This window comes from Chelonoidis abingdonii, chromosome 13 (assembly GCF_003597395.2).
Source record: "Chelonoidis abingdonii isolate Lonesome George chromosome 13, CheloAbing_2.0, whole genome shotgun sequence".
NCBI classification, from domain to species: domain Eukaryota; kingdom Metazoa; phylum Chordata; order Testudines; family Testudinidae; genus Chelonoidis; species Chelonoidis abingdonii.
In genome coordinates, this window is record NC_133781.1 from 6,495,481 (window position 1) to 6,515,557 (window position 20,077).

Here is a 20,077-nt window from a genome sequence, read left to right on the forward strand (position 1 = left end):
CAGCCCCTCCTTCAGTTCTGACCTTGCAGCCCCCTCATCTGTCCCTCAGGGCCTCTCTGCTCCTCCTGCAGCTCCAGGGGTTCTTCACCCCTTCTCCCTCAAACCCCTGGTGCTGCAGGGAGGTAGTAGGGAGGAGCCTTCAGGGGTCACAGAGCTGAGGCCAGATGGTTGGAAAGACAGGAATTCCTCAGGTTATAAGGGCTAGGACAACTGTGGTGAGAAAAGCCCATTATTTCATTCCCTATGGGCTGTTCCTCCCCCACTACCCCACCCCGACATGTCTCAGTGGCACTGTCTGATCAGGATCCCCAGAATCCTCCTGGCTCATAGAGGACAGTGGCAAACAGGCTGCACAATCCCTGGGGCAGTGATGAGGCTGGCTTCTCTCCCTCACTGACTCAATGCTCTCTATGGTTTGACAGTCCAGAGGCTGCACAGAGTTACGACTGGAAGCAGCCTCCACGGTCACAGAGACAGGATAGAAAGTCCACAGGGAGAGGTCACAGAGGGTAGGGTGTGTGAAGCTAGAGAGGCTGATATGTTCCACCCACCCCGGCCCCAGTGTCTCAGGGACACAGTCTGAGCCGGGATCTCCATTCCCCGCAGAGCCAGGGTCGGATTCTCTCCCCAGGGATGGAGGCCGGTGAGAAAGTGAAGATTGGGGCCTTGTCACCAGCATCAATAAATGTCACCTGCCCCCGGTCACAGTCCAGACAAACCTGGATCCTGCTGGGGATGCGGCGCCGGGGCAGGAGGGTCTCAGGGGAGGTGAGAGCCCTGAACTGCCCACCCCACCACTCCAGGGCCCAGATCCCCGCCTCAGGGCTACGGTTGATCTGTCCTTTCCTCCCCACAGACTCTGTGGCCACCCCCACAGCCCAGCCTTCCCCACTGCCAACCTCCACCTCCCAGCAATGTCTCCCCGAGATAAATCTCTCACAGCCCAGCACACAGGGCTCAAGGTCAAATCTCTCAGGGTTGTTGGGTAGTCTCTGCCGTCTGTCTGCCCATTTCACACTTTTCCGATCCTTTGACAGGACGAGTTGGGGATGAGCCGTGTCTGGATCCAGAGTCACATTCACTGAAGAAAGAGAATCCGAGCGTTAGGGGCAGAGTTCAGCCCTGCAGGAGGCTGGGACCATTTCTCACGCTCCCCAGCAGCCCTGGTCTGGCTCAGACAGGCCTGGATCCCAGGGACCTGCCTCAGTCCTGGGCACCTGAGACTGAGCAGAGATGTCACTGCAGCTCCTCTTTCTTTGTATTGGGACCCACTTCACTAGTTTCTCATTTATTGGAAAGGCTTCAGCTCCCAGCTCCCCATTCTGGAGCTGCTTCATTCCCAGCAGCACAGACGCAGACAGGAAGGTGTCAGAAGCTTTTACTGAGGAGGGAGCAGAAGAGGCAGGTACCAGCTTTAAGCCCCAGAGGGAAGCTTCCTCCCCTAATGCAGCCTCCACTTCCAGGCCAAGGAACAGAGAAGAAGGTGCAGCAATAGGGAAAAGCTGCTTAATACCAGAGAGTAGGAAGTGGCATTAGGTGGGGTAGCCCCATCTCCAGCCCAGAGAGAAGGGAGGAGCTGCCAGCATCAGAGGGAGAGCATTTCCCCTATCCAGGAAGCAGTAAGCAGCTCCAGTGGGAGAGCCCAGCCCTGCCTACAGGAAAGGAAGGATGTTGGAGAAGAGTGATGGGGAGACCCCCTGCACTGGGTTAAAGCAGAGGAATGTGTCAGCCCTCAGGGCAGAGAGCTCTGTTCGGGTGCTGCTCAATGAGTGTTTCTGTTCATCAGCCTGGGCATGACCTCAGCACTACAGTTGGTGTCAGGATTTTGTGTGTTACATCATCTTGGTATCTCCCCAGAAGTTCCTGAAGTTTAGTAGAATTTGGGTGGGGGAGCTCAAGGTCCCGCAGCCTGTGGCCTTGCCCCTTCCATGGCCTCACCCTACACCTCCTCTTCCCACTCCCTGACCAGGCTGGGAGCCTTGGCCACTGTGGAGCACCCCTGATCCTCCACCTGCCCTGGGCTGAGGTCCAGGGGGCCCGAGAGCAGCCCCCAGTACATATCCTTGCTCCCCAGAGTGCGCCACCCAGGGCAGGTGGAGGGTCCAGGGCTCCCCAGTGCAGCCCGGGCTCCCTAGGTGACAGCCTAGCTCTAGCTTGTGGCCTGGCCAGGGGGCAGGACCTTTGGGGAAGAGGACAGGGGTGAAGCCACTGAGAGGAGCCAGGACCAGGAAGAGACTGGCACCGCGGGCAGGGGCTGTGCTTCATGGGGGGAAGCTGATCAGCTGCAATGCCACAAAGCACAGAACCTGCCTGCGAAGCTCCAGGCCTGCCCAAGGCTTGCAGTTTGGGAGGCAACATGGTCCCCTGCCCCCAGGAGTAGATTTACCATTAAACATACCCTACGGTGGCACAAGGCCCCCAATAACAGGGGGTTCCCCAAAATGCAGTAGCACAGCAGGGCTCAGACAGATAGGCTGCCTGCAGGCTGTGGCTGGTGGCCGCACGCCACTCCCAGAAGTGGCCGGCAGCTGGCATATCACTGCGTGCACCTGGCTGGGGGGGAAGAAAAGCGGCTCCACATGCTTTCTGAACCGCTGCCCTCCTCCCCCAAGAGGTCCGCAGAGCCATGCCATCAGCAGCGAGCAGGGTTAAGGCGGCTCCCTGCCTGCTCTGCCTCACTCCCTCAGTGCCATTTCCAGAAGTGGCTGGCATGTACCTGCACCCGCTGGGGGGAGGGTGGATGTATCCACACATTGCCCCTGCCCCCAGCACCGACTCCGCAGCTCCTATTGCAGCCTCCCAAGGAGCTGCTGCCAGAGGGGTGTGCCGGTCACTTTTCGAGCCGCGCTGCCTGAGGTAAGCGCTGCGCTCCGTCACACGCCCCAACACCCTGGCCCAGCCCAGAGCCCACACCCAAACTTCTTCCCAGAACCTGCACCCCTTCCCATACACCTCCCCCGCAACTCCCTGCCCCAATCCAGAGCCCGCACCCAACACTCAAACTCCCTCCCAGAACCTGACCTCCACACTCCCTCCTGCACCCCAAACCTCTGCCCCAATCAAGGTACCTCACTTTATTTTCATTTACTTCCTATTACTTATAATAAAGGAGGAGGAGGAAGAAAAACAAAGAATGAAAAATGTAGGGGAGATAAGAGAGAATGTTCTTTTTCTTGGCTGGGTCCCGAGAGGGGTGGGGGACGAAAATGAAGCTGTGCACAGAGCCCTCAATAATCCGCCACTGCCTACCCCAAACTATGCCCATGTTAAAAAGTAGGGGGGCTGGCCCCCTGGTTCCAGTGTCCCTGGATCTTTTTACAGTTTAATGTGTTATTTTTAGGGATCTGTGTGTCATGGTCGCTTTTGGTTTGGTTGGTAACTCTAGCTACAATCTCATAAAGATGTTTTCACTGGAATTTTCTCATAATTTAAAGACAATCTCCACCTGCAAACTCACCCTGTCTGTGTGCTCCTAGGGATTCTCCTCTTTTTGTCTCCAGTGCAGATGGCAGAGTGTCTGGAGAGGGAAAGGATAAGAGAGGTGAGATTTCAGGCTTTCATATTGATAACAGCATCACCACTCTGAACCACTAGAACTGTGTTTTCATCATGACAGAGAAAAAGACTAAGACATGCTCAGGTATTTCATATAAAAAGGTCTGAAACCTTCTATTTCCTCTTACTTTCAGGCCCTGTCCCAGCAATGGAACCAACATCCATGAAGCCTCACAACCATCCCAGGACACACAATCTGTCAGTGAGATTTACTTTTCCCCTCATCAACTCCCTCTCACCCCCCGACCCTTCTGATTCCAGTTGGTTTGTCTCATTCACTTGATGCCTTTTGTCGTAACCTAGACCCAGGTCGTGCAATGACTTTGGCATGAAAGTAACTTTACCCACTTGGGTCCCTTTGACAATAACGGGATATTGAGAATGTGTGAAATTGTGGCTCTAATTGTGAGCTGTTGTGTCTGTTTACTCAGTGTCTCTATAGACAGCAGCATGGTGGGGCCCTCATCCTCCACAGGCAGAAATAGGAATAATAATAAAATCATTTTATCCATGTGGAAATCGAAGTAGGGGAAGGTTGGCTCAATGGGCCAGATTCACCCCTGTAGGAGAGGGGGAGGGGCCATTTGTGACTGCTGTTCAGTGGCTGCAGGGGCCAGTGCAGATCTTGGCACAGGCTGAGGAAGTTCTGAAGCCAGCCAGAGTTACATCCCTATGACAATGGACCCCATGTGTCGGGGAGTGTGCATTTGCACTGACTGATTTGGCTTTGGCCTGGTGAACAGTTTGCTGGACATAAGGGAAATGTTGCCTTAAGTTGTGATAAGCGTCTATCTCAAATCTGGACCTTAGCATCCAAAATCTGGGTGCTTACTATGGACTCCCCCAAGCTTTCTACCAGCTTGGATCTTATCTCGCTGCCACCATCCGAAGTTTTTCCAGGGTTCGGCCCCCTCTCGGGTTCCCCAAACCTTTCCTTGGAGAACCCTCTCTCTGGTCTCCCCAACTCCCCCTGGAGAGACCCCCAAGACCCAGAAGTCTGAGTCTTACCGGCAAGGGTAATACCTCCCTTCCCCCTCCTTCTCCCCCGAGGCAAGCCTTCAACACAAGGGAACAGAGATAATCTTACCTCTTTCCCTCCCACCACTCGCTGGTACTGCCGAGCCCCCCTCCGTAGATCTAACACAACAAGAATCTCCTTCCCTTGTACCGTAATCTACCCAGAGAGAAAACTCAACCCAAGTCTTAAAAAGAAAACTTTATATATATAAAAAAAAGAAAGAAAATACAGATAAACTAAACACTGCATTAAGAGAATCAATACAGGGATATGGCTTATAAGAAAATAGGAATAAGCAGTCAAGACAGCCAATTTAAACCAGTCCAGCAAACAACACACATGTAAATACAAAACAAAGCCTACAACAGCCTATAGCCTTGCTACATTTGTACTCACACTTTGGTAGACGAAAGTTAGAAAAAAGATTGGAGTTGGAAGAAAAGCTGTTTCACTCCATAGCCGGGAGAAACAAAAGACTCAGAGTCCCCAATTCCCGCCCCTGACTTTTAAAAAATCCAGTTCTCTGATTGTTCCTCTGGTCAGGTGTTTGGTTCCCCCTTTACAGGTAAAGAAAATTTAACCCTTACCTATCTACTTATGACATAAGTGACCTTGTTATTAAGTGATGTGTCCATAAGTTGCTCTGTGGGACAAAGAGATGTTTGGCTCATACTATGTGTTTAAAGACAACAGACACCCAGAATGTGCTGCCAAGAAGCAGTTAGCAAAGTCCACAACCCTTATGCAGAGAAAAAAGAACAGTGACATGAAAATAGCTTGGACAGAAAAAGTCCCGTCAGTCAAAAAGTTCATGCATGTATAGTGTATGAGTTATACAAGGTACTTTCTACTAATAACACACAAAGGTGATTGGAAAAGAACTAATAAATATATAATCTGGATGTGTATAATATGTAAGATATTGTAAAGGGTAGATGGAGCATCATAGGAGAAATGTATCATGAGCCGCCTATGCCCCAAGAAAAGGTAATTGGGCAGTATTTCTTTCAGTATGTCTGTCATATCTTACTTTAACACTAATTGTAATAGCAAGACATGCTTTTGGAACAATTAAGGGGTTGAATTAGTCAATCTGAGTGACGTGGACCGCAAGTGTGTGGCATTCTCACCCAACAATTAAATAGATGCATAATCTAATTATGAATCAATTGTCTAGCACCATTTGCCTCCAACAGCCTAAGACGCTTATACCTATTTCCCATCCTAGATCCCTTCTAGGTACCTTTGAACTTCCTCAGAGCCTCCACTAGCGCAATAGGTTTCTGGGAGAAACCACTGATTTGCTCTTCCAGTTCAGGAGAAATCTCCTCTGGCTGCTGGAACTTCCCCTTCTCCCACCTGTAGAAAAACAAACAAACAATTTCATGAGATTATATTCCATTTACTGACTCATTATAAGTTCTTGCTGATAAGTTGTCGCTCTAATGGGACTGGAGTTAGAATTCCTTTACTTCTGCCAGCCTCAGAGAAGGTGCAACATTCCCTTCCAAAGAACCATTAATATTCTTTACCTCTGGCAAGGAGAGACCAGCTCTGGGGATAAAGGGAATTGAGTCTCCATGGGCAATTCACTGCATGGCCTCCATGCTCTGATGCACAACAGGTTCCCAGGTGAAGTGCTGTAGAAATCTGCCCACTAGGAACTAGACTGAGACCCCAACTGCCCCTTCCCCGGGTCCTCAGGTGGGGAGACTCTTGAGCACTGCTGCCCTGTACTGAATGGTAACCAGGGCCCCAGCGGTGACAGGGCAATATTCCATCCCCACAATCCTGAGGCACGCAGTACCCACAGGGATGTGACATCTCTAGGAAATACTTTAGTTAGTCTTCCCCACTGAATGGATAATTCCAGAGTCTTCTGAGCAAGGGTTGAGAACCTCAGGATGAAGTTGATCAGAGAGATTTGTATCCAACATGTGACCTTCGCCACACATTTTGTTGTAGAGCCATGGGGAGATGTGGTGCTAACTGTGATGGGGTCACCAGGATGCAGCCTGGGACTGTGGGACTGCTGCACCCCCTTAACTCTCTCCAGTCTGGGCTGTCTCTCACAATGCCTTGCTAGTGAAAAGCAGCAAGCCCCTTACCACTCAGCACAACAGCATGTTGAGCCCTACACCCAGCTATACTGCATGAATGATCCCAGAGCCACTCATGAATCATACAGAGAAAGGCACCAGCCAAATCCTGACCCGCAGCTCCCTGTACTGTACCTCAGGAATATACTATCTAATTTTTAATTGGTTCACCACTTCCTCAATAGCAAGAGTATATACACCAGCCTTTGCAAAACCTGAGCAGATTTACGACACACTTCATACAAACTCCCTGGTAAAGATAACCAGTAAAAGAAGTTTATTGACTACAAAAGATAGATCTAAAGTGATTGTTATATACATACAGATAAGGGTAGCATAAAATCCCTCCTGGGTAGCTATACTGAATCTTTACCTGTAAGAGGTTAAAAAGCTCAAATAACCTGGTTGGCACCTGACCAGAAGGACCAGTGGGGAAAGAAGATACTTTCAAATCGGGGGGAGTGGGGGGTTGTTTGTGCTTTCTTTGTTTGTTCCCTCTCTGGATGGAGAGAGAGACCAGGCAGGAACAACATCTCCTGAAAACATACCTGAAATGATTCATCTAAGACTATAAAAACTGTAAGTAAGGCAAGGAAATGCATTCGATTATCTTTTTGTTGTAGCTTGTGAATTTCCCCCATGCTAAGAGGTAGTTTTATTCCTGTTTTTTGTAACTGTAAAACTGAGTCCAGAGGGGAATTCTCTGTGTTTTAAATCTTTTTATTACCCCGTAAAGTTACCTTCCATCCTGATTTTGCAGGTGTGATTCTTCTACTATTTCTTTACTATTTCTTTTAAGTACCTGATTGATTTTAGTGTCCTAAAGATAAAGGGTCTGGTTTGTACTTACATTAAAGGCAACTGGTTGGTATATTATTCTCAAGCTTCCCCAGGAAAGGGAGTGAAGGGGCTTGGGGGGATATTTTGGGGGGACAGGGTTCCAAGTGACCCTTCCCTGAATTTTTGATTAAATCACTTGGTGGTGGCAGCAATACCATCCAAAGACAAGGAATTTGTGCTTTGGGGAAGTTTTTAACCTAAGATAGTAGAATATAAGCTTAGGGGGTCTTTCATGAGGGTCCCCACCTCTGTACCCCAGAGTTCAGAGTGGGGAGGGAACCTGACAGTGATAGACCAAAAGAAAATATAAGCAAGCAGTCTAAACTCTCAACCGTATTAGACTGGGCAACATCTAGATTAAGCAGTTTTTCTCACCCCACTGAATATTGCAGTTCACAGTACACAGATTTCACCCTTAAAATCCTGGCCAGTCTCCTCTGTTGGAGTCTGTTAGGAAGGAGTTAAAATTTAGCCAGCAGAAAAGACAGAAACTGCTAAAAAGCAAGGACATAGTTTTTGTTATTACATAATAACTTAGTTTAGCTTATTGGTAAGAAGGAACAAAGCTTGTGCCCATGGAAAAGGACAGTTCTATGAAGAAAGCAGGATTGGGCCCAGACAAGCAAGCAGGATTATTTTAGTAGCACAAACGGCACTGACAACTGCAAACAACTGATAAGCTTATTTGGTCAATGCCTGCCCAGTAACTTAGCTTTTTGGACAAAATAAACCCTCCCTATCCCATAGCTTAGTGGTTTGAGCATTGGCCTGCTAAACCCAGCGTTGTGAACTCAATTCTTAAGGGGGCCATTTAGGGAGCTGAGGTAAAGATCTGTCTGGGACTGGTCCTGCTGTGAGCAGGGGGTTGGACTAGATGACCTCCTGAGGTCCCTTCCAACCCTGATATTCTATGATTCACAGTCCACTGGATATCTGTAAGGACTTATCCCTACCCCACCTCCTTCCCCCGCAAGGTAGTCATAAATGTTTGATGTAATTAGGATGACCTGTATGTATTGTTCTTATTTTTAATCTTTGTTGAGAGGTAATGATAAAAATAATTTGATGTACCTATCTCATAGAACTGGAAGAGACCCCAAAAAGTTGTGGTGGTTTGTTTTTTTTTTTGTGACTTTTAACAATGTTTGTCTCTGTATATACAAATAAATTGATAAAATAATCTATATAATTGACCACTATGGCACCATATTTTTGAAGCTGCTTGTGAGTCTTTCTGGTACCATAAATAAATTCCCTTCAGTATTGTCTGTGCTTGCCTGATTCTTGGAAAAAAGAATCTTTTTGCCTAACAGTTTTGGCTCAGCGAGCAGGGTATGATCAGGAATCCTCAGAGAGTTTCTCACAACCAGGGATAGAGGTAAGTACCTTTCTACTTATCACCTCTACCACACACCTTGTTTTGGGACTCCACAAGACACCCCTCCACACCCCCTTTTTAATATGAACCACATATAGGAAGCAGAGGCAAGAGGACTGAACAGGACTATGTTTGTGGCCAAAGTTGTTGAGGTGCAGGGATCGCTGGAAGCGAAGGCTGCATTGTCAGGTACTGAGCACCAGAGTGTATGCTGCAGTGAACAGAGTACAAGGGTGTGCTCAGTCAGTCTCCCCTGAAGCATCGCTTAAGTGGGTTTCAGGAAGCTGGGATACAACGTCTTATGAATTGCTCCAAAATGCATCAGATAACCTCCCTGAGAGCGGTGGGGGGGACTCACTGGCGTGCCCCAGGGTGCACCATTGATACCCTCTACAGAAGGTAGACTCATTAACTGGCGGGGAACATCAGTGATGCCTTCCACAGGAGGGAGACTCATTGATTTTTTGAAAAGGAAACATGAAAAGGTTAAAAAAACGATGGCAAAAGATGGATGGAATGAGGGTATGAGTACAATAAATAGTGTGTTGTGATGGTCTGGTCAGACAAAAGGAAGATTAGAGAAAGGAATTGTAATAACGTATTGTGAATATAAAAGGAAATTACAGAAGTTGAAAATACTCCAAAAGGCTCTCACATCAGAGCTAAATCAAAAGGAAGATTACAGCCACAAGCTGAGCAAGCTTAAAGCAAAACACAAGACTCTAAAAGCAAAGCTAAAACAAAACAACTCTCTGCACGTCATATTGTTGCTAGCAGACAACAAAAGGGTAATTTTACTAACCCTGACTCAAGTAGCCATACTGATAAAGAAGAAAACTAAATTGATTAAAAACACCTTAAAAAACAAATTCAAAATTGGAACCTGGCACACACACGGGAAAAAATATCAAGATAATTGGCTCCCTCCTCCGCCCCCTTTTAACCCAAAATTAAGTGCCAGTGCTCCCTTGGCCCCTCTCCAAGTGACCACTCAGTGGTTAGGGACAGGTGAAAACAAAGTAAGTACACTCCTCTCAACACAAAGGAAATGAGGGCTTACTAAAAAAAATCTCCCCGATTAAAAGCCCAAAAGCCCAAATTTAATATTCTTAAAACCCCCCCAAACAAACAAACAAACAAAAAAAAAAACAGATGGTTACCACCTATACATTACATTCCAGGAATCTTTATATCTTAACAAAAGCTAAATGCCCCGACCTATCATGGACCAAGGTCCCTACAAAAGGGCACCAAAACAGCGTTTGGGCCTTTGTTAAATTTATATCTAAAAATAACACAACCCTTGCCTGTGCTAAGTTTAAGAAAGCTGTCCAAAAAGCTCTGGGCAATGGAGCTGGTAATTGGGGACTGATCATGGGCTGTGTGCAAGGCAAGGATGTTCCGACCCCTCAGTACTGCGAGAGAAAGTGGGAGATGTATTCCAGCAATGCAGGCATTGCAGACCCCCCAAAAAAGGATCAGGTATTTTTAAAGATGTTAAAGGAAGGTTTTAACTCCCATCTGCAAACAGCCCTTAATTTGGGAGTGAACCCAGGCTCTGATTATAAATCTATCTATATGTAGGCCTCTAAATGCAAAGCCAAACAAGCAAAAAAAAAAAAAAAGGAACAAGGCTACTCGCGTTGCTATGGTAACAGCAAAAAATAATGTAGCCTGCTATAATAGTGGGCGTCTCGGGCACACCCAAAAAAACTGCAAAAACCCCAAAGCCTAGTCAGAGACAGAATCATGGCCAGTTAAATCCCTGCAGTACTTCACTGCCTTTTCGACCTGGTCCTGGTCCTGTCCCCACTGCCCCCCCTACCTCCCAGTGTTTTGTATGTGGGGAAACTGAACATTGCGCAGCCAGTATCCAAGCCAAATAACCCTGGGTAACTAACAACAGCCCTACCCAGTGTCTCAACTGACTGCCAACCTTTACTCACACCTGAGTAAAAAGAAAATGGCCAGGCTTTTAAATTCCATAACCCGCTAAAATCCAGCACCCCCCACCCCCTTGCCTGTCAGTATTGCTAATGCAAATATAAATCTCTCAAGGCCACGTTTACAAGCGTAAATAAGGGGCCAGCCATACACAATTCTCATAAACACGAAAGCATCTATTTCCATTACTGACCTCCTCCTCCTCACTGCTAAACAGTATATTACTATTTCAGGGGTAGAAGCTGCACAACTCACAGCTTATAAAAGCTATTCTGTTCTTGTAAAATCTAATCTATTCTTCTAAACTCAAGTCTTTTTTTCAAATGTAGCTTCAAATGCAAAGGGGACTATTTTCGGCAAGAACATCCTCTGTGACATTGCAGCAATTCTTAACTTTGCTCAAAGTACAGTTACTAATAAACTTATGCGTACTCATACCATCCCCCTCCACAATAATACATTTCTCTCGTGTTGCACTGCCAAATCTGTGGCTCTTACCTGAAATACATCTAATCCTTTTTCAAAAATTATGTTCCAGGTTCCTCTCTGTTTAGGGAAAAAAAATAAGCTGTCTTGCAGTTCAATGCCTGCTCATCTTTGACCACCCCATCCAGGTTACCAGGCAATTTCCGCCACCTACCAAGCAACACTCCCTCAAATCTGAGGCCATGGATGCGGTAGGTAATATTATTTACTCTTTACTTCAGCAAGGCATACTTGTTCCTTGTAAAAGTGCACCCTCTTAAGCCCAGGACCCTCCAAAAACCCCCTCATGGGTGGACATACAGAAGGAAAATCAGTTCATGGTATTGGCCCATACAAATACCTGTGTAAAAGTGCAAAAAATTCCAACATGGGTTCATAAAACCAAAATTAAAATGTATAAATAAATTCATTTTGTTTATGTTGTATCCCTTTAGATAACAAATGTAACTTCTCATGTTAATCCTCCTGGCAAACATACCTAATGCAGCCTCCTAAAATCTGCCCTTGGTACATGATACACAAAATTCCTGTTTCAAAGCTGGCCAGTATGTGCAACTCCCTACAGAAGGGTGCAGCGAACGAGTAAAGAAGACCAAGCACTTGCTTTGCCCCCAGACCAGACCACCTGGGACCTATCGTGGTTACAGCTTGCCTCCAAAAACATCCAGGCTCCAACATCTCAATCCGACTACCACAGCCCGGGAGCAGTCTTCGGCTCCCTCCCTGCATTTCACCGGATCTGGACTATAACTGGGTATTTAGCTTCAGGGAATGTGGGCACACACATATAGGACCCCCAATTTCGAAATGCAAGATTACAAAATGATGGGTCAAAGGCCAAATCACCCAAGCCCTTAAGCATACCAACACCAGGTTATCTTATGCTTTAACTGCAATTAATGTAGCCATAAACATTTTTTACAAAATCATTAAAAAAACCTCAGATGCTATAGTCAACCTGGCCAAGTCACAAGCTAAGGGTTATGCTTGTAATATGCTGGCTCATAATTGTTTTTTTGGGGGGGCAATATTAAACAAAGGAAAAACAAACATGTTAAATGTATGCCTGGGTTTTCACCCGTCCCATATCCTTTCCTCCCCTGCCCTTGCCCACCCTGCAGGCATCTCTATACAACTAATAGTAGCCTCTCTACTTCCTCCAAACTCACCCTTCACCTTCAATTTCCTTCGTGTGTATCCTTCTGTCATTTCTGCTCATGTGTTTCCTTCTTCTTTCCGTTTCAAGTCTATTAAATATGTGGCTAATAATATAGTGTACAAAGCAGGGCTGTCTAAATAGCTAACACCATCCTCTGACAATGCTATACTGATGACAATCTTGAACTGTTGCACAAAAACAGTTACATCATGTGCTCCTGTTCTACCCTTCGCCCTTTGACCTTGTCCTCTTCTGTTGTTGTAAATGTCCTTCCTCTTGCAAATGATGAAGTTGCCGTACAAGTATCCGCTACCCAGTTGTGTTTCATCACCACTGCATTTTATTACATGTACGAATCATTACAGTGTCAGGCAAATGCTTCCATGTGCCTGAAAATTACTAACTCATTTACCCTAGGTAATGTGCACCTCCCTGGCCGTATGTTCACTAAAATAACAACAGCTCCTCGGTGGTATAACAACCTATACCTGGGCAACATACTGGTTCAACTAGCCAAAAAGCTACTACTCAAAGTGGTCCTGGCTGCTGTGTCTGTGTTTACCACCATTCATAACCACATGACCAAAGGTTGCATTCAAGTCCAGCCCTCCAATCAAACCATCACCCATCTGAAAAATCCTGTTTGTAATGTATCTTATAGCCCCATCTCCTGGTAAACAATTGTCCAAATAACAGCTGCTGTCGCTTCTATATTTGTGTTACTAAGCTCTCTTTTCATGTGTGGGTACTTTAGACACATGCTTCAAAATCTTACTATGTTACCTACCTTTATCCCCTTCTTCCAATTCCCCTCTCCCTCTCTCCTCTCACCTTCCTCAGGCAACCCTAAAACAAATCATGTATATTAAACTATTTAAAGTATTGACTTTATCTCACTTAAAAGTTTGATTTGTCAAAAGGAGGGAATTGTCAGGAAGGAGTTAAAATTCAGCCAGCAGAAAAGACAAACTGCTAAAAAGCAAGGACATAATTTCTGTCAATACATAATAACTTAGTTCAGCTTATCAGTAAGAAGAAATAAAGCTTGTGCCCATGGAAAGGGAGAGTTCCACAAGGAAAGTAGGATCCAGCCCAGACAAGCAAGCAGGAATATTTCAGTAGCGCAATTGATAAGCTTATATGGTCAATGCCAGCCCAGTAACTTAGTTCTTAGTACAAAATAAACCCTCCCATCACAGCTCACTGGATATCTGTAAGCACTCATCCCTACCCTCCCCACAGCCTGCCTCCTTCCCCCGCAAAGTAGTCATAAATGTTTGATGTAATTAGGATGACCTCTATATGTACGTACTCTTCTTATTTTTATCTTTGTTCAGGGTTCTCCCTTGACTTGTAACAATGTCTGTCTCTGTTTGTACAAATAAATGCAAATATATTGATTTAAAAAAAATGTATCTAATTGACCACTACGGCACCATATTTTCAAAGCTGCTTGTCAGTCTTCCCAGTACCGTAAATAAACCCCGTCAGTATTGTCTGTGCTTGCCTGATTCTTAAAAAAATAAAATAGAATAAACTTTTTGCCTAACAAGTCTTAAGTCTTCTCAGTGTCTTAGTTGCTTGCAGCATCGGTGGGGGCAGGAGAAAGGCCAAGCATGGCCCCCCCGTGTTCTGTTTTATACCCTTAGCCCAAGTACTTCGAGAACACAAGTCCAGGCATGTCTCTGATGGGCATTGCTGAGTCCCCAGGCAAGACTGAGCAGTTGAGCTGCTGTGGCCTTATGCAAGTGAGTCACTGCATTGTAGCTCCGTTGCTGGACAGTGGCTGGTGTTGTCTGTTCAGTACACACTTAGGTGTTGGTTACCTCCCTTGTCATTCTGTCTGGACAGCTAGTATCTGGGTGCCTCTAGTGGTGAGCTGCAGCCGGTTCCCACAGGAACTGGTTGCTAAAATTAGACCTCTGTGGAGAACCAGTTGTTAAAGGGCCAGGGAGTGGGCAAAGAACTCCCATCCGTGGGCCGGACCATCCTATTGCTCCTAGGATTCCCAGCTGGGGAGGCTGCGGCTTCCCCGGCCCCTCCCCCGCTTCCCCCCAGCTGCAGCCTGGCCAGCCACCAGCACCAGCTGGGCAGCTCAGCTGCGCTCCGGCATCCTGCTGCCGCTTTTTGAGCGGCCCGGCAAGGTGTGTGTGTGTGGGGGGGGATGCTGCAAGCTCCAGGGATGGCCAGAGGGGAGGGGGCAAGTGGGGCAATTGACCCAGACCCTGCAGGAACCCTCAGCCCCACAAGGATGTCTCCCCCGGGCCCTCCCCCACTTCCTCCAACCCGCAGAGCTGCAGCAGCGTGGCCAGCAGCTGGGCACCTCAGCTGAGCTCTGGGCTGCCGGCAAGGTAAGGGGGTGTGTGCGAGCTCTGGAGCCGAAGGGGGGCACCAGTGGGGCAATTTCCCCTGGGCCCCCGGCCCCATGAGGATGTCTCCCCCAACCCCTCCCCCGCTCGGGGGGGGCTGCGAGCTCCAGGGCCGTGGGGCAATTTGCCCCAGGCCCTGCAGGGGCCCCCGGCCCTACAGCTATGTCTCCCCCCGCCCTGGTCCCTCCCTTAAATCAGAACTTTTTATAGGGAACTGGTTGTTAAGATTTTGGCAGCTCATCACTGGGCGCCTCCCAACCTCACAGCATATTTTAGTGACAACGATACAACACATTTTCATAACTTCATATATACTGATGATATACACATTTAGATGGAACAATGGGTTTCAGCAGATCATAACCTTTCCCGTGACACCTCACATGGCGCTTTATATGCAATATCACAATTATATATAAATGAGGATTCTGGGGGCTACAGAGTGCTCCCCCAAGGTATAGAAAGTCACACTAACATCACCACTAAGCTCTTTCCCAGCATTGTGAAGTGTGAGGCGGAGTGAGAGAGAGACACATACCTGCTCAAGGTGCTTCTGACGTCCTAGAGGAGAGAGAGAGAGAGAGAGAGAGAATCTCAGTACCAGCTGACATACACACACAGGGGATCTCAGGGAAGGGATTTTGCAAATATGGGGAAGAGAGGCCCTGCCCTGGCCCCAGGGCCATGGATTCTGTGAGCTAATTGGGCTTTTCCATCTCTAATATCTGTGTCTGTAACTCTGCAAAGAACAATAGTCACTCACATGGCAGCAATGCACATGCTGAGTTACACTGAGATCTCTAACTGCTGGACTTCAGTGCTTACGATTCAGCAGCCCTCCCTTCCCCGTGTGGGGATCTGGAATGTTTCTAACCACAAGCACCGGCTTTCAATTGTCCCTGGGGGTGCTGAACCCCAGGCCCTGCCCCAACTCCACCCCTTCCCCCAATGCCATATCCCTACCTCGCTTTTTCCTGCCCCCACTCCACCCCCACCCTGCCTCTTCCTGCCCCCTCCCACAAGCACACCCCATTCCTGATCCTCCCCCTCCTTCCCACAGTGTGTAGGAGGCACTGGGAGAGAAGGGGAGGAGTTGATCTGCAGGGCTGCTGGCATGAAGGAGGCACTGCGGGGAGAGGGCAGGGAGCTGGCTGCCAGTGGGTGCTAAGCATTTGCTAATATTTTCCATGGGTGCTCCAGCCCTGGGGTACCCACAGAGTCAGCATCTCTGTTTTTCACTCAGTCTCACCCGCAGGAATTCACTTGCTGGCTTTTGACACTTTCCCTCCGTCTCACCGATCAGCTCACTAAGATGGGAAATCTCCTCTGAGAGTTTACTGAAATTTTCATTTTGTATCCTCTCAATCTCCTGGTCCAGATTCTCCAGCTGGGCCAGCAGGAGTCGCTCTTGTTCCTTCAAGAACTGCCGCAGTTGCTGAAATTGAGACACAATCTTCTGCCTCTCAGTTTGTGTTCGTTTCTGTATAAAAATAGGAAAAGGGCGGGTCAGGGACATGGATGGAGCCCAGGGTACTTTCATGGAGAGCTGAGTGTGCAGGACAGAGAACTTTGCTGAAAATCCTCAGATTTCTGACATTTGACTCTACCCTATGGGTACTAGGGAGAGGATTCTCTCATACCTTCCCCCTTTGGCCTCTGCATCTCTGAAAGGGATGTTTCCATCTCTGTCATAGTCAGCATATTATGTTAGTCATGGTCTCTGGAAACTCAGATTCAGAGCAGCAGGTGGCTAGACTCAGCACTACACTGACAGAGATGCCAGGGGAGTTAGAAACAAACACGTTAACAATGCAAGCAATGACCAGACACAGCAGACAGCACTTCACTGGTGACATTCAGTTCACTTGGGGGGATTTCCGTGAAAGCCACAAGGGACAGACATTAACCGAAATGAAAGCTAAGGGCTTGTCAACACATGAACCTAACCCAGCAATCCATGATCACAGAGAAACACACACAGCCCCACGTTCACCAAGGCCACAGAGGAATCTGCCTACAAACAGACCTCCCACTGCCAGTCCCTGCTGGTTAATAACAACAGGCACCTACCAGATACTCCTGCCTTTTCCCCTCTCCAATCACTTTAAATCCCAGCAGCTTTTCTCTCTCTTCCCTCAGAGTCTTCAAATGGGCCTGGGATTCTTTCCTGAAGAAACAAAAATGATTTGGGAGGTTTTATCTGAAGGGTTGAGAAGGGTGTAGAGCTGAGTGTTTTTCCATCCAAACCCCCCGATTGGTTGGTTTTAATCGCTTTGTGACATCAGGACCACCAAGGTGATGAAACCTTATTAATGGAGACTGAGAGTGTCATATTCAGACTTGTTAGCAATTCAGATTCAATTTATTTTTTTTAAATTAGAGAGAGATCTCAGTTATAACCAAGCTTTATCGGTATTTATGAACTGATTAGTAGTGTAGTGCATAACAGGACTCTGGAGTCACATGGGGCGAATCAATAAACCTGTGTTCAAGAAGGTTTAATGAACAAAGTGATACAAATTCCAAAAGCCACCAGGGTATAAATATGGTCTGGGATTTCAACCCTGAAGTCCTAGGGATGGCACCAGTTGGACAGAGCTGGTCTAAACCCCAGGGCAAACCCCATGAGACACTGGGAGGCCATTTGTCTGGTTTGAAGCTGTGCAGTCCCAGTGTTGTGGAGCACTGTCCCTGCCCAGTAGGCACTTAGCACTGGACATGGCTTTGTCCAGTGAAAATGAGAGAGAGGAGGAAACAGAGCTGGATTTACAGCTTGCTTGTCCCTGGCGGGGTCCGCACACTGCCCCCATGGCTGAGCAGTTGAAGGGTCCTCGGCTCCAAGCTCCCTCCTCCTGCCTACAGGGACTTGGAGCTCCAGGTCCCCTGCTGCCCGCGGCGGCTGGGAGCTGTGGAGTACCTCCACCGCCCACAGTGGTTCAGAGCTCCTAACCCCCACAGGAAATAGGGGTACCACCACTTTTAACATTTAGGCACCCCACTTCCCAGAGCCCCTTGCACAGCCCCCCAAAATTTCCCATTGCCCCACACAGACCCCCCCCAGTGCCTAGCACCCCCCACCCCTTCACTGCCCAGAGCTCTCCCACAAACCCTCCTGGACCCTCACTGTCCTGTGCCCTGCCCCTACTCACCGGCCCTGCTGGGAGGTGACTGTGTCTGCCCGGCTGAGCAAGGAGCCCTCCAGCAGAGCTGTGTGGGGCCGTCTCCCGCTCTGCTGGCCCCACCCCGTGCGGGGACCCAGGAGCAGCAACATTTGAAGTTTCAGGCATCCCTAGGCACATGCCTACTGTGCTAATGGGAAATCCAGCCCTGGGAGGAGACTGAGGATGCATGAAGGACACCAGTGGGGGGTGCGGGGGACACTTCCATGCAAAATGACAAAGGCGGGGTGGGTCCATGCAGGCAGGTGTGGGGATGTCCCATATTCTGGGGATGTATCTGTAGCCACCCTAATTAGAAATGCAGATTTGTGTAAAGAGCAGCTGGGGATTACCCTAGTGCTGTCCTAAACCTTTTCAGAGGCAATGCTCTCTGGGTAGGTATCTCGCTGTCCCATTCCCTGGTACAGATCCCAGAAGCAGTGGATTCTGGGAGATTTCAAAAGGCTGCCTGGTGAGGCTAATGGAACCACTTTGGCTGGTTCTTGCCCACATACACACTAGTGCAGTTCAGATTGACACAGGTCAGCACCGCCCAGGAGTTATTTGCTACATCCAGTCTAATCCCTCTGGTATTTGGCACAGTGCTGCACTGTCTGGAGCCATTTTGTGGGTGGACTCAAGGTGTTTGGGGTCCACCCAGTGATCTCCTCTAGTGCAGGCCAGCATTGGATTTTAACCCCCGATGGAGCAACAAAGGAATTCAGAATCCCAGTGAGAAACCTCATATCCCTATTGGGCCGGGAACATTTATCGAGGAATCTTTCCCTCCTAATGGACAAACTTCTTCAAGGGGGTCTGATACTGAGGTGGCAGCATGGCCTAGTGGTTTGGGCCTAGACTGGGACAGGGGAGAGCTGGGTTCTACGTCAAGTTCAGTCACTGACATGCTGGGTGACCCTGGGCAACTCACTGCCCCTCTCTGTGCCTCAGTTTCCCTCACCATCCTTTGTTTGTCTTGCTTATTTAGACTGTTAACTGTTCAGAGCAGGGATTGTCCCTCACTGTGTTTTGTGCAGGGTCCACATCTCATTTCTGGTCTATTAGGGCTACTGTGATGCAAATAAAGATAATAATAATCATAATAATAAATTCTATTAACAAATCTCTAACAACAGCTTGTACCGTCCCTTTTCCAGTGTGAAGGTAACACACCCACTTAGATTGGCCTGCAGCTCTTGTGATTAAACCTTACTGATCAATTAGCAGCTACAATTAATGGTGCAAGGTCATTTTGAAAAGGATTGAGAATCTTAGAGAAAAGTTTTCCACATCTGATATCTTTAAAGACTTCATTCTTTGCCTTTCCTGTCACGCTAGCAGATCATTTACTTATTATAACATCATCCAAACAATGAAGGCTTTACAGAGCTGAATGATGCATCACACCTATGACAGGTAACTTTCAGTGAAATTAGCCTGTAATTAAAATCCAAAGTTATTACTCATTAAACTTCACAGCAATACCCTACCTTGTACTCCTGGGCAGCCTCCTCTATGGGAACCACCGTGTGAGCACGGTGAGCCCGGGATTTGTCGCACACCACACAGATGGGGGTTTGATCCTCTTCACAAAACAGTTTCAGAGCTTCCTGGTGTCTCTCACACACCCCATCCTCCCCTGCTCCTTTTGCTGCCTGTAAACTCAGCCGTTTGGCTATTTCTAGGACATTTGCCAGCTGCCTGTTGGGCCTGAGGTTTCTCTGCCGCACAGTTTCTCTGCACTGAGGGCAGGAGGCGGCTGTATCGGATCCCTCCCAGCACTGGGCGATGCAGGCTCGGCAGAAATTGTGCCCACACTCCAGAGTGACAGGTTCTGTGAAATATTCCAGACAGACGGGACAAGTAGCTTCATCCTGGAGACTTTCCACGTGGTTCTCTGCAGCCATGGCTCCCTCTGGGCAGAGTAAGTTTCAGTTTCCTGAGTTCACATTATGCCCCGCCTGCAGCAGCAAGGACGTGTTTCCGTTCCTGGAACAGACTCACTCTGTTTGCGGAATTGGAAAGAGTCAACACTACTGCCCTGGAGGCTTTGGTGAAAAATGTGCCGCAC

At 47.9% G+C, this 20,077-nt stretch overlaps 1 protein-coding gene across 1 annotated transcript; it reads right to left on the bottom strand.

The window, feature by feature from the left end:
* Positions 1-513: 513 nt before the first annotated feature.
* Positions 514-20,077, bottom strand: LOC116821774 (zinc finger protein RFP-like). Its single transcript, XM_075072053.1, has 8 exons — positions 19,497-20,077; positions 17,957-17,960; positions 16,919-17,010; positions 16,098-16,328; positions 15,387-15,409; positions 5,817-5,932; positions 3,458-3,517; positions 514-1,081 (listed from the first exon to the last, which is right to left on the bottom strand). The coding sequence occupies exons 1-8, from the start codon at positions 19,911-19,913 to the stop codon at positions 567-569; spliced, it is 1,458 nt and encodes a 485-aa protein (XP_074928154.1). The 5' UTR covers positions 19,914-20,077; the 3' UTR covers positions 514-566.